General features: G+C 54.8%; 1 protein-coding gene across 1 annotated transcript; it reads right to left on the bottom strand.

Moving 5' to 3' along the window:
- Positions 1–402: 402 nt before the first annotated feature.
- On the bottom strand, positions 403–13,236 carry TMEM114 (transmembrane protein 114; the record flags this gene model as incomplete). Its single annotated transcript, XM_080702850.1, has 4 exons — positions 403–635; positions 2,903–3,040; positions 12,608–12,685; positions 13,017–13,236. The coding sequence occupies 4 exons, from the start codon at positions 13,234–13,236 to the stop codon at positions 403–405; spliced, it is 669 nt and encodes a 222-aa protein (XP_080558976.1).
- Between the last annotated feature and the right edge of the window lie 1,597 nt (positions 13,237–14,833).

Raw genomic sequence — 14,833 nt, 5'->3', positions numbered from 1 at the left:
CCCTTCCCTCCTTTCTGAGCACCCAGAGCTCCGCACCCTCCCGCTGGGGTCCCACCGCACCCTGGGGCCTGGGCCGCAGAAAGCCGAGGCAGGGGCTGAGCTGGGGACTTGGGCACCCAGGACCCTGGCAGCCGGCCTGAGCCTGCAAGAGGCTGTGATGGACTGGGGTGCCGTGCACCTTCCCACGGGTTACCTAACCTCTCTGATGGCCCTGAACGTCTCTTAACAAAGAGGGACCGAGGGAAGAACAGAGGTGAAGAAGAAGGGGTGAAGATGAACCACAGAGCCTGAGTCACACACCTGAGAATAATGCGCTCTTGGCTAGAGGGCTGTTGTTTATTTCAGGCGATGGGGGTCGGGGATGGACACCGGGACGAGCTCACAGCGCTGAACACCCCAGGGCTACGCCGCCTGCTCCTGCCCCCGCCTCAGGCCGAGCGCGCGCGCCGCCGCCAGGAAGGCCGCCCCGGTGAGCAGCTCGGCCGCGAAGCTGACCCAGCCCAGCGCCAGGGACCAGCCGAAGCGGATGTCCACCTGGTCCAGCAGCGCGCGCTCGCCCAGCAGACACAGCGCCGCGCGGAAGGCCGCGGCCGAGTAGGCGATGTACACGCTGATGCCCGCCAGGGTCACCAAGGCTGCGGGGCAAGGGGCGGGCGCTGGGGCTCCCGGCCAGCTCCTCCCTCGCCCTCCTCCCCTCCCTCCTCCGCCCGCTCCTCTCCGTCCCCCTCCCTCGCCCTCCTCCCCACCTTCCTATTCCTCCCCACCCTGCCCTCCCTACTCCCTCCTCCCCTCTCTCCTCCTCCTGTCCCTTACCCTCCTCCTCTTCCTCCTCCCCACCCTCCTCCTTCCCTCCCCCCACCTCCCCTCCCTCCTCACCTTCTTCCTCCCCACCTTCCTATTCCTCCCCTCCCTGCCCTCCCTCCCCGTCCTTCTTCCTCCCCACCCTCCTCCTCCTGTTCCTTACCCCTCCTCCTCTCCCTCCTCCCCACCCTCCTCCTTCCCTCCCTCCACCTCCCCTCCCTCATCTTCCTCCTCACCTTTCTATTCCTCCCCTCCCTGCCCTTTTTCCTCCCCTCCTCCCTCCTCCCCTCCCTCCTCTTCCTGTCCCTTACCCCTCCTCCTCTCCCTCCTCCCCAACTCCTCCCCTTCCTTCTCCCCTTCCTTTTTCCTCTTCCTCCTCTCCCTCCTCCCCCTCCTCCTCCTCTGTTCTTTTCTCTCTCCTCCCCATCCCCCTCCTCACTTCTTCCTCCCGCTCCTCCTCTCCACCCTCCTCTAATGCTACCCTTCTCCTCCCAACCTCCTCCTCCTCTTCCTTCTCCCCCCCAACATCCTCCTCCTCTTCCTCCCTCTCCTCCTCATCCCCCCTCTTATTCCCTCCTCCTCTCCCTCGTCCTTCCTTTTACCTCCTTCACCTCCTCCTTGCCATCCTCTCCTCTCTTCCTCTCCCTCCTCAGGGCCTTCTCTTCTCCCCTCCTCCCTGTCATCCTCTCCTTCCTCCTCCCCTCCTCCTCCTGGTCTTTTACTTCCCCCCTCCTTCTACGCCTCCTCTCCTCCTCCCAGTCCTTCCCTCTCCCTCCTCCTCCTCCTCCTCCTCCTCCTCCTCCTCCTCCTCCTCCTCCTCCTCACGTTCCCAGCTCGGGCCTCCAGGTGTCCACTCTGGGCCCCTGGGCCCTGGCCCGCCTGGCGCCCCGCCCCTGCCCCTTTTCCTCTGGGCCCAGCACACACTCTGCCTGAGCCAGCCTGAGCAGGCAAAGCCCAGGGTCTTCCCCGCATCTGCCCCGTCTGGCCTCTGGGCCTCTTAGGGGCTCCCTGTCCCCAGGGCTGTGGGCGCTTCTGCCCGCCCTAAGCTGCCGCCAGAAGGGCGTGCAGTGGCCTCCGCTGACGTTAGACGGGGCCGCGCAGGGTTCTCGGCATCAAGTTCAAGTCAGTGAACAGCGCAGTTCCCAGTTCCCGTCAGCTCTGCCACAGGAGCTGGCCCGGGGCCTCACCATCCTAGAGAGTTCTACCAGGGTGCTGCTTTGGAGAATTCGCCCTTGGGCGAACATTACGGCCCATGGTGATAGTGAAGTGGGCCTGGAGGTCAGCCTGGCACCATCTCCACACCCGCAGGCTCCTTCCCTCTCCCCTCCGTGGGTTCCAGATGTGCATGGCGTCAGCTCGTCCTTGGTAATGTGGAACCCTTTCAACACACCAGGCACTCGGGGCCGGTGGCCGCGGTGGGCTGGCTCCGTCTCTCGGAAGCTGACACTCTGCAGGCAGGGCAGCCCAGCCACGGCCCCTGCCCCAGCCTTCCGTTCTGGTTCTCTTTGTGCGTCGTTTTGGACAAGTGAGAATCGCTGTACTTCCGGCTCACATTGTGGAATGGCTCCGCTGGCTGCCCCCTATCTGTGGCCTCACGCACTCGGCGTCGCCAGGCTGGCAGTGTCCAGGGCACAGCGCGCCGTGCCCAGCTGCGCTCCCACGAGGTGCCAGAGCCCTCCAGAACCTGCTCCCCTGCCTGGCTGACGTCCTGCGGCCCCTCGCCTGCACCTGCAGCACCCAGCCACAGCCTCCGGACCCTTCCTGACACCACACCTGGTGCTGTTTGCTTCCCCACGCCTGGCCATGCCTGACTTTTAATAATCTACGCAGCAACGTCTTGCAGAAGGGCCGGTGGGCGGCAGACAGAACCAGGGTGCTGGAGCGGGGCCTCGCCGGGCCGCAGCCCCAAAGCCACTGCTGCGTGGGCCCAGGTGCGGCTCTGTGGTAAAACTCTGAGAAAGGCTCCTGGAAGCTGTTCCCTTCCCTGCTGTTTTCCTGGGATTAGAGCGCCCCCTCCCCAGCATGTGCTAAGTGTTCACAGGCAGCCCCCCTCCAGCCAGCCCCTCCTGGAGTCGGGGGCCCAGCAAGATGGGACACCTACCTCCCAAGAGGAAGAGGACCCCGGTAAGCAGGAGGAGGAGGTAGGCTCTGAGGAGGAAGGCCAGGAACCCCGTCATGCCCCCGAACACCATCAGGATCAGGCTGAGCGGCAGCAGAATCACAAAGGTCCCGTGCATGGCTTGGAAGAGAAAGAGAGGACAGCGGCCGCAGAGGATTGCTAAGGCCCTGCATTCAATCAACAGACAATTCTAGGTGCCCACGATAGGCCAGCACCCCTACCCCTAATGATAAGAAGAAGTACTATTACTCAGTCACTCGTGCGTTCAGTGTGAATTCGGGAGCAAATAAACCAGGATCCTCATGGGCCGACAATCTAGTGCGTGGTGTTAGGCAAGAAAAATAAGTAAATAAGAATTGGGAGATGGGAACACATAACAGAAAATAATAAAATAATGAATAAATAAGTAAGTGACAATTGAAGGATGTGTCTGGGCTGGAGCATAGAGGAGGCAGGGCCGGCAGGACCGGGTGGTGTTTCAGCAGGACCTGGGCAGAGAGGGGCCGCAGTGTGCAGGGCCGGGGCGGTGTTCAGGGCTGTGTCCTGTGACTCTGGGGCTCCAAGGTGGTTTGAGTGTCCCCCCGGGTCCATGGGTTGAAATTTAGCCCACGGTGGGGGACTAAGAGTGTGGAAAGCTTGGGCCAGCTGTGGTGTTCAGGGGTGGGTCCTTCCGGAGGCGATCAGGGTTAGTTAAGGTGGTCCTGGTGGAGCCCCCCATGGCTGAATCCTGGTGACTCGGTGAGAAGAGGGAGATGAGAAAATGTAGACACCAGTGGGGCGTGGTGGCACACGCCTGTCATCCTAGGACTTGGGAGGCTGAGACAGGAGGATCGCGGTTCGCGGACAGCCTCAGCTACTCAGTGAGGCTATTCACAACTCAGTGAGACCCTGTTTCAAAATAAAGAATAAAAAATAAGACTGGGGGTGTAGCCCGGAGGTCGAATGCCCCTGGGTTCCATCCCCAGGACCGCAAAAAAATTAAAAAATTAAAAAGTAATGCAGGGGCTGAGGATACAGCTCAGAGGTAACACACACACACACACACACACACACACACACACACACACACAGAGGTAAAGAAACACACACATAAGCTGTCTCTCACCCAGCGATGCCCTGCGCATCTCAGGACACGGCCAGCAAGAAAGTGGCCCCAGGCGTGGCTCTCAACCAGGGGTCTACAGAACCATAAGCTGAAAGAAACCTCTTTTCTTTAAAACTCACCCAGACAGTGGTCCTGTGTTATGGACAACAGAAAATGAACTGATGGTCTATCAAAATAAAAGCATTGGAGACCATCCATCATTCAGCCTCCACCTCCCTTGTGACCGACCACGTGACCTGTCTTCAACCCCCTCAAGGTGCCACCCGCGGTGCCAAGCCAAGGAGAGGAGGCCCAAGACACACACACACACACCCGCCCCAGGGACGCCTGAGGAGAAGGGCACTCTGTGGCCAAGACCCAGGCTCCCTCCATCCCTCCCTCCTTCCTTTCTTCTCAAGTAGAACAGCAGGTGCAAAACCCGGGCCCTGTGAGCCCCGACCCCACCCGGCACTGCCCCCGGACTGTGGCTGAGCACTGGAGTCATTTCTCATGTAGAAATTAATGAGGTTCCTGGAGCCGGCTCGGCCCCTGCGGCCCGGCGTGAGTCCCCAGACAAGGCGAGCCGAATTGACGCGCATTCAATTAAATGTCTGGGTAAGATCAGGATCCAGTGGGAGGGTTGTCAGATCTCCTGCTGAAGTTTGTTTTAGCTCTGTGTGTGTGTGTGTGTGTGTGTGTGTGTGTGTGTGTGTCTCCACCATACTCTGCTAATTTTTCCCTTTTCCGGACCGTGGTCTTGGAACATGAATATTGATTCCGAGTTTATTGGAAATGTCACCGTCTCCAGCCGTAACTCTGGACATGCTGGGAGAAGATGTGCCCATGGGATGCAGAGATGTTTGAGACGTGGCTGGGATGCTGTTAAGAGACCCCTGGGATGGACAAGCTGTGTGACATTGGAAAAATGGCTGGACCACTCTGAGCCTCTATTAAATAAGAATGAGAAAAGGGAGCAGCCCTGTCCAGGGGTCTCCTAAGACTTATTACATTCAGCAGATGTGGGGCGCATGCCTGCTGTGAACCCGGCTCTGTGCTGAGCACAGGGACAAAGCCGAAGAGGCCGCAGGGAGTTCCTCCTTGTGGGTATACTGACAGGCACCCTACGACTTAGCGTCCAAACCCAACACTCCCAACACCTGCTGTCCCAGGCCCAGGCCCACACAGTCAGCCCCAGAACCTACCAGGCAACTTTGCAAACCTCCTTTGCCATCGGGTCAATGGAAATACTGAGAATGTCCATCCTCTCAAATTGCACGTGTAAAATGACATGTGTCAACAGAGCCAACGCACCACAGCCCCGCTGTCACATCTTTCCTGTGAGCGCCGATGACATCGTCCCTGCAGCTGTGGGGGCTTGGTACCGTGCTCTCTGAAGGGCACAGTGGGCATGAAGACCCACACACTTTGGAGCAATACAGGAATTCTGTTCCTCAACACCCTGGGCCTCAAACGCTCAGCTCTGAGGCCCTGGGAGCTGCTGCTCATCCTGCAGCAAACCTCGGAGAAGTCTCCACTGAGGTGGAGAGAAAGAAACAGCCCCAGTGTCTGAGAGCTAGCCTGGCACGTGTCCTAGCCGTGGCACTTCTGGGTATGATCTCATGGACCTGCAACGTCAGGCGAGGTCATGTGAAATGTGACACAGAGGCCAGGCTAGGGCATGTCACAGTGGGATCTAAGCATGGACAGAACAAGATCTCTGAGCCGGGCGTGGTGGCGCACACTTGTCATCCCAGCATTTGGGAGGCTGAGACAGGAGGATCCGGGTTTGCGGCCAGCTATTTAGTGAGGCCCTTTGTAAGTCAATGAGACCCTGTTTCAAAATAAAGAATAAAAAAATATGGCTGGAGGTGTAGCTCAGAGATAAAATGCCCCTGGGTTCCATCCCCAGTCCCACACACACAAAAAAACAAGGTCTCTGAGTCACCCACAAAAGACCAAATACCCCCTTCTCCTGACTTATAGACTGAAACCGCTTTACCAGTCTCTCTACCTTCCTACAGATGAGATTTATTGAGATACCCAACACAGACTTGTACCACGTCCAGCTCAAACCCTGTTTCCCTGGACCCTCCCCAAAATCAACAAGCCAAACCCCAAATCCTGTAAGTTCTTCCAATACCCCCTTTCTGGGATGACCACAGTTCTGCATGGTGTGTGTCCTCCTGCGGTGCAATGAGCAGGAGCCCTGCTGCTTCCGTGGCAAGCATGTCCCTGGTGGTCCAAGGCTGGACTCATATCCTGATCCCGCCTCCCACTGGGCAAGACCATTGTCTCTCCAAACCTCAGTCTCCCCAGCTGTCCACTGGACATAGACTCTGACTCTGTAGAGTTAAGATGAGCCCCCAAAATGGGGGAACAGGAGTTTCTTCTTCATCCCTGCACACCTCTGCCTCTACCGGGTCTTTAATTCCTGTTTCACAGATGGGAAAATGGAGGCTCAAGGTAGCCAATCAGGTCAGCTGCCCAAGATGGGGGAGGGACAAAGGGGCTTTGCACAGGGGTCATGGGACAGCAAACAAGGGTGCTTGGCCAGCCCAGGGAGCCATTGGGAAAGGGTTCCTGATGGAGAGAAATCCCAGCTGAGACTAGAGGTGAGTCCAGGAGGTGTAAATTGAGCCGGAGATGGGGGGCAGGCTGTGCCAAAGCCTAGAGCCAGGAGATGCCAATGCAACATGGACCTCACCTCCAGGCGTCACAGATCACCCTCCCTCCAGCCACCCCGAAAAGAAACCCAGCCACCGCCATGGCGCCAAGGATAACCTCCTTCTGAGAGAAGTTTTTAAAAGACAGATGTGGCCACCACCAGCTCCTGTTTCTTCCTGTCCTCCCCAGATAGACTCCGATTGGCTTTGGTGCACTTCCCGCCAGCCTTTCCTCTTGTATTTAGGTATTTTATGTAGATATGCATATTTTTCCAATTCTACGATGCCCACTTGATCATACTTTACACTTATCTGAAGCAGGGTGTTTGACCATCCACAGTCCCTCACAGGCAAAATTGGTGGTATTTTTTTCCTGTCTTAGAGGCACATAAACTTAGAGTACATCTTAAATTTTGTCATATGCCCATAGAAAAGATATAATATTGGTTTCTTTGGGGAGGGATAACAAATGCCCACCACATGCAGTCATTTATTTACTTTATTTGACAGTGCAGCTTAGTGTTCTATCTTCTTCTCACCTGCTGTATAATACTTCTTAAAATGGGTCTATGCATATAAGTTTCTAGTATTTCTCCATTATGGGTACTGAGGTTGTATCTTGTATTGTTTATGTTTGCGTGTTTTGTTTTTGTGGTAGTGGGGATTCAACCCAGGGGCAGGGGCATTCTACCTCCAGGTTACATCCCCAGCCCTTTATTTATTTATTTATTTATTTATTTATTTATTTATTTATTTGGTGGTACTGGGGTTCCTGGAAACCCATCTACTTCCGGGCTACACTCCCAGACCTATTTTATACTTTTTTATTTTTTATTTGGAAACAGGGTCTCTTAAGCCAGCGCGGCTGGCTTCGAACCTGCGCGATCCTCCTGTCTCCGCCTCCCAAGCGCGGGGATTACAAGCGTGCGCCACCACGCCCGGCCTTTTTATTGTTTTTTAAACAGAGACTCACTAGGTTGCTGAGACTCTTGCTATATTGCCGAGGCTGATCTTAAAGCCCCAATGCTTCCGTCTCAGCTTCCCAAATACAGGCGTGGTCACTATACCTGACATATCTTGTTATTTACTTTTTCCAAATGGTGTGGTGAACTTAGAGGCTTCAAGCGGAAGATACTAGAAGTGGAATCACTTTGTGTATAAGCACCAAAAAAAGAAAAAGAAAAGTGTCTTTAACTTTCAGCAGGCACCCCAGAAAGCCATCCTGAAGCCCAAGCCTCCATCCCCCTAGGAGCTCAGGCCAAAGTCATCTGCCTCCATCCCTCTCTTGCCCTTCCTGCCTGCAACACAGCTTTGCATAAATCACACCGAGAATTACCTCCTGGGTCCAGGCTGCTGCCTGTCAGGTCCTCAGTCTCTTCTCTGTGTCTGCCCCCTCTCCCCATTTCCACTCTTGAATTGCACCTGGCATCGTGGGAGGGCTGGTTTTAATTTTCTACACGGCTGCACCAGCCCAGCCCCCAGACAGACTACAAACTCCATCTTGTCATTTCCCAATTTCGCCGCTGCTGCTGGTGGGCTGTGCCAGGCTGAGCATTGACCCTCCAGGTCTGGTATCCTTCTCTGAGCAGCCTGACCAGCCTCCTCCCAGGAGATACAGCTGAGAAAGGGTGCGGAAAGATGGGGAACCCTGGGAAGCACTTTCTGCCCCACTCTCAGACCTGCTGGCCACACCCCCAGCTCCGCCCTGCCTTGCCTGACTTGGTAGCTGTATAGCTCCTCCTTGAAAGCAGGTTTCTGACTCCCTGTCCAAAGGAAGCATGGTAGGGTTGCAAGACTCTGAACCCCCAAAAGCAGGCCAGGAGCCCCTCCTCTGGGCTGCCATGGCCTCTGATGTTAATGTACACACAAGGAGGTGGTCTAAGGGAAGGGTAGGGGGAAGACTGAGGTTCAGTAATGGAAATACTACCATCGACTATGTGTACACATGTGAGTATACCAACAGCAATCTCAGTGCTCTGTCCTGGGGAGGGGGGAGATGGAGAGGCGGGGGGCATCAAGTGCTGTGTGCATGTACGTCACTGTCAACATGACTTACTTTATGATGTGAGGCTATAATGCACCAATAAAAGCACATTAAAAAATATGCACATCGTATACTGAAAATGCACTCGGCGTAGCATCTTTCCAATAGGATAGACCCAGGGGTTGAATTGAAACCGTCAGGGCTTGAACCCCAGATCTGTGCAAACCTTTCTGTGCCCTGTGTCCTCACCTGAATAGTTGAGGATAATAAGAACAGTGTCTGCCTCAAAAACTCATGAAGATTAAATCAACTGATACAGTTCTATCTGCTTATGCAGACAGCTAGCCCAGAGCGAGGTGAAGGAAATACGTAAAAAGTAAATAAATGAGTCTGCTGGGTCTGTAATCAGGAGCTCCATTTTACAGATGAGAAGCTTGAGGCTCAAGGAGGCAATACGTCAGAGCAGGAGGAAGAGTTATTAATTAAGCTCCTACTGCATGCAGGGCTGCATCCTGTGTGTGTGTGTGTGTGTGTGTGTGTGTGTGTGTGTGTTGTGTGTGTGCCATCTCATTTCTTTCCAGAAAAGCCAATTTATGGAGACAGTTGACCCATAAGAAGTCACACAGCTGTTTAAGTGATGACCAGGGGTTCCTACTCCCAGTCCTCAGCCAAGATGATTCCCGCCCCTTGTTACAAGTGGACACATGACTCAACCTGCCCAATCAGCACAGTCTACCCCATTGGCTACAGCAATTGGCTCAGCACTCAGCACGTGATCCGATCTGGTCCAATGACAAGCCTGGCTGGAAGTTTCCTGGGATTGCTGGGAAATGGAAAAATCTCTTCTTGTTAGGGTTTCAAGGTGCAAGAGGACTTAGCCAAAAGCCAGACTCACACAGAAGAGAGCACACCCCACAGAGGAGAGGGAAGGCAGAGCTGTCTGGACCAGTAATTCTTCTTAGTTAAACCAGTATAATTTGGGTTTCTGTCACTTGCCACCAAAGGATCTCTGGCTGGTGCCGCTGGGCTGTCTGGTTCTCCACTCTGGCTCTTCAATCCCCACTATGCTGGGTTGCATGGCCTCCTGGCCATCAGTCCTGTCCCTGGCTAAGGCACCAAACCCAAGATGCCCCCAAAACTTGTCTGAAGGAGCAAACACCCAAGTAACACCACAGACCCTGCTCCATCACGACCTCCCCATCTCCCAGCTGAAATATGGAGGGTGTGGGGTGCATCTGTTCATGAGCTGGGTGATGGTTTTGCCTAAGAGCTCTTGGGGTAGCAAGCAATCTCCATGTTACATAATTGGGTGCTGAAGTGGTCTGCCTGCTGGGGTTTCTTGGAGAAAAAAGAAAGAAAGAAAAAAAAAATCAAGGTTTCTGCCCATACACCCCACCAGGATTTGCCTGGGAAACTGACTCAGAGAACAATGTAGCCTGTCAACAGCTTCCCCTTTCTGGCCTTCACAGCAGATCCTTAAAGGAATGAAATGCCTTTACATAATAAAAGAGCTTGGACTAACTCCGAATTCATTTTGGGGAAAAAGAGATTCTGGGAAGAAAGCTGTCTCTGGGGTGATCTGCAATGAACACACAGTCCGAAGGGGCGTCTTGCTCTCTCTCAGATGAGGCAATGGTAATAACTATAGCTACCAGTCCTGGCCACGTATGGAGGCCAAGCATGAAGCTCTTTAAAGATGTGTTCCCATTTCTTCCTCACAATAACCTTAGAAGAAGGGATGAAAATTACTTTCAATTTGCCCAAGAGGGAGCTGAGACTCAGGAAGGTGCAGGAAACGACCAGGACACACTTCCAGTCGGTGCTGAAGCCGGAGTTTAGACCTATAACTGAGGGCGTACAGATAAACAGCCTCTCTGGGTGACTGCTGCCTGTTTCTCAGAATCCCAGGAATGAGCAGGGTTGTTACATGAGCAATTTTCAAAAAGAAACCAGCCAGGTGCCGACCGCAGCTAGGCATCCCAGTTTACCCAGAGCCGGGATGAGGTAGGTGGAGGTCAGCACCCAGCCTGGCAAAGGGCCGGCACTCCATAGATGTGACTGTGGCTCGGAACAGTCTAGGAGGAGGGGTGGAGAGGAGAGCCGATGCTCTGTGTCCTTCCAGCAATGTCTATGTGCAATGGGGGCTCCAACAGCAACCCAGCTGCCACCGGTGTCCTCAATAAGGCCCGTCTTTCGCGAGTATTTCCTTCCACCATACCCACTGTGGTTTTGACTGCTCATTCTGGTCAGTGTGGAAACTGAAGACACACATTCCAGGATCACAGGGGACCCCTGTGAGGGCACAAGCCAGGACTGCCTTCATCTCCCTTGCTAGAAGCAGAGGGATTCTTGTTTATTCCAGGAACAGTGTCCCCCTCCCCAGTGGGAGCCAGCACAGATCAACTTACATGCATCACTTAAGATCCTAGAACCAGGTGCCATCACATGGGATGCTGGATATTTGCCACACTGGAAATATTTACACCACAGAAATTGGCAAATACTACCTATCAGGAGCTCTTTTTTTTTTTTTTTTTTTTTGCAGAACTATGGATGGAAACCTGGGGCATTCTACCTCTGAGATCCCACCCAGCCCTATTTTTTATTTTTTTTTATTTTGAAACAGGGTCTCACTGAGTTGCTAAGGACCTCACGAAGTAACTGAGACTGTCCTCGAACCATGATCCTACTGTCTCAGCCTCCCAGATGCTGGGATTACAAGTGGGCGCCATCACACCCTGCTATCAGGGGCTTTTTTTGAAAAAAAAATATTATTTTCCAGAAAGCCAGTTGCTGAATATTTCCCACACTTGTTCAGCAGACTTTGACTCATGACCGACTACATACTGGGTTGTGTGCTAAATGTTGAGACTTCAACAGTGCAAGAGAGACCTGGTCCCTGCCTTTGTGGGGTTCTCGGTCTAATGAGAGTTCAATTTTAACCTCAAAAGTCACATGACCTATCCTACAGGCAGGAATTCATCAAGTCAAGCTGGCAGGATGGGGGCAGAGAGACTCCAGGAAGAGGGAAGAGTGTACTAGAGGAAGCTGAGTGTGCCCCAGGGCCAGGGTGACCAGGGAGGGGCCCCCGACTGGGTGGGCATGTTAGCGATGCGTCTGTTCTCAGCAAGCCCTTAAGCATCACTAAGTCTACCCAGGGCTGCCCACATTGTTGAAGGTCTACCCGGCCCAGTCCTTATTTCCCCATCAGAACCTCACCCTGGCACCTCCCTGGGTCTCTGCTTCCTCACTGAAAAATAATAATAAAGTAACAATGGAGCTAGTGAGTCTTCACAGGGTGGGCAGGGAATCCAATGAAGACATCGGTGGGAAGCACCTAGCTCCAGGTCCCGCAGGTGGCCAGCTTCCATGAGCGCAACTGGTATGCTATTTCCCTTCTCCACATGTGTTCATTCAGCAAGCCTGCTGCTGTCTTGCCAGGGTTAGAGCTTTCCCGAGTGCAGGGCACTGTGCTAGTAGGCACTGGAGAACTATCAGGATAGACATCATGGACCTTGGGGAGGGGACTCCCCCTGACTCCTGAAGGCCTGCCTTGAATCCTTCAGCTTCTGCCCAGCTGGCACTGGATTGTGGGGCAGGGCCTCCCCTCCCTCCCTCCCTCTCCCCCCCTTCCCCAGAGGGGCTGGCCAGGTGCCTGCTAGGCATCCCACGGTTCCTCCAGGCAGCTTGTGCCTTTACACATCCCGGCCCCAGCCAACTCCCTCCAGGGCGTGGCCGGGGTATAAATCCTCAATCAGCTAGGTGCCTGGCACCTAGGAATCCTCCAGTCCACATTGGTTGAATGAATTCTAAACCACACATTACACGTAAAGCAAAAGAGACCCCACCCCCTTCTCAGACTCCCCTGGAGCTCCCCAGCCCTGCTATTCTCAGAAGGGGCCCCAAACTGAGAACCAGATGGGGGCCGCCCCTTCTGTCCGCCTTCCCCGACTCACTGAGAAGTTGTCGGCTGGAGTCGCTGACTGTCACGTCCTGCCAGAAGGGGTTCATCAGCGGTGTGCACTGGCTCTGCACTGGATGGATGGATGGATGGATGGATGGATGGATGGATGGATGGATGGACAGACGGACAGATGGATGAGTGGGCGGGGCCCTGGAGCTCAGACCGTGGTCGCCCTGAATGTCCCACCCGGGAGGCAGGGGGGGGGGCTGGAATAGTTGGAGCTGAGCTGGGCATCTATGAAGGGCTCTCCAGCCCCAGCCCTCTGCCATCTTCCCCCGCACCCCTGGACGTTGCAGTTGGGGGACTGTGGTTTAGGAAAGGTGTGCACCAAGCAACAAGTCCCAGGCGAGCAGGGACCCCGTCCGCGGCCCCAGCCCCGCTCCCCCACCCATGCACCTTACCCCGGCAAGTCCGCCAGAGGCCTGAATGGGAGCTCAGAGATTCGGGCTGGCTGCGGTTGGCGGCCCCCCGCCCGTCCTGCGCACCCCCGCCGCTCCTCTCCAGCCGCTCGGTGTCAATGATGTACCAGAAGTCAGTGCTGATGGCGGCCGCCAGGAGCACGAAGCTGAGCGCCCCGGTCAGCGCCGCCGCGCCGGCCAGCGCGCCCAGGTGCACCCGCATGGCCAGCCCGGCCCCGGCCCCGGCCCCTCTGCCGCGCGGCGGGCTCCAGCCACCCGGCCTCCCCGAGTCCAGACTCGAACCGCCTGACCGGCTCTGCCCTCGGACCCGCACCTGCGCCCCAAGAGAGCACGAGCTCGGCGCTCGGACAGCGCCAGGCTCCCCACGCCCCTTCCCTCCAGAGACTTCTTTCTGTGCCGCCGCCTCCCCTGGCTCCCGCTCTTCTCGCCTCCAACTCTGGACTCAGCTCCCTCCACTTCCCGCCAGGATCTCCACCAGACCTCTGTACAGCCCTCCACCCCACCCCACCCCCGCACCGCCCTGAGGGATCTGCCAGCCCTTCCCACAGGTCAGCTCCCAGCCCAGTGCGCATGGAGGGCGGTGCCCAGCAGGCAGGCGCCGAGGCTGGAGGGGGTGGGAGGGAGGGGAGCCTGCCCACACCTGGGAAGTAGGAGCAGCAGCCCCGCAGACCTGCCTGGGTTCCCAGATATTCTGCAATGCGCCCCTCCTTCTGCTTCCCATAACCCTGTTTCCAGAATCCAACTTCAAAAGGATTTTCTGCGCTGGCTACAGAGGGAAAAGGCAGGCTTGTTTCTTCTAAAAGTTTTTAAACCAATGGGGTAGCCCAAATTTTCTGAGGCCATAATATGATACATACCACCCAAGCCTTTTCTTCATCATCAGAGTTATTACCATTACCACCACCATCATCACCATCACCATCTCCACCAACACCATCAATCACCATGACCATTACCATCATTACCATTACCACCACTGTCACCATCACCATCATCACCACTACCACCATCATCATCACCATCTCCACCATCACCAAAGTCATCACTATCATTACCACCATCATCACCATCACCATCTCCACCATCACCATCAATCACCATGACCATTACCATCATTACCATTACCACCACTGTCACCATCACCATCATCACCACTACCACCATCATCATCACCATCTCCACCATCACCAAAGTCATCACTATCATCACCACCATCATCACCATCACCATCTCCACCACCACCATCACCATGACCATTACCACCACCACCATTAACACCACTGTCACCATCATCACCACCACCACCGTCATCATCACTATTACCGTCATCACCAACACTACTACTACCAACATCAGCATTACCACCATCACCATTGCCATCACCACCATCATCATCACCACTGTCATCATTATCACCACTGTTACCACCATCACTACTGCCATCATCACCATTATTCTATCATCACCATCTCTATCATCATTACCAACATCATCACCATCACCACCACTACCACCATCACCAAGACTATTACCATCACCATTACCACCACTGTCACCATCACCACCATCACAATCAAATCACCACCATCATCATCGCCATCATCATCACCATTACTAACACCAACATCACCACCATCATCATTATCACCACTGTTACCCATCACATCACTACTACCATTTCCATTATTCTACCATCTCCATCATTACCAACGTCATCACATCACCACCACCACCATCACCATCACCATCACCATGACTATTACTATCACCACCATTACTGCCACTGTCACCATCACCAC

This window comes from Muscardinus avellanarius (genome assembly GCF_963383645.1).
Source record: "Muscardinus avellanarius genome assembly, chromosome: 10".
NCBI lineage: Eukaryota > Metazoa > Chordata > Mammalia > Rodentia > Gliridae > Muscardinus > Muscardinus avellanarius.
The sequence above is the reverse complement of the archived record's forward strand: the minus strand, read 5'-3'. Positions and strand labels throughout refer to the sequence as shown.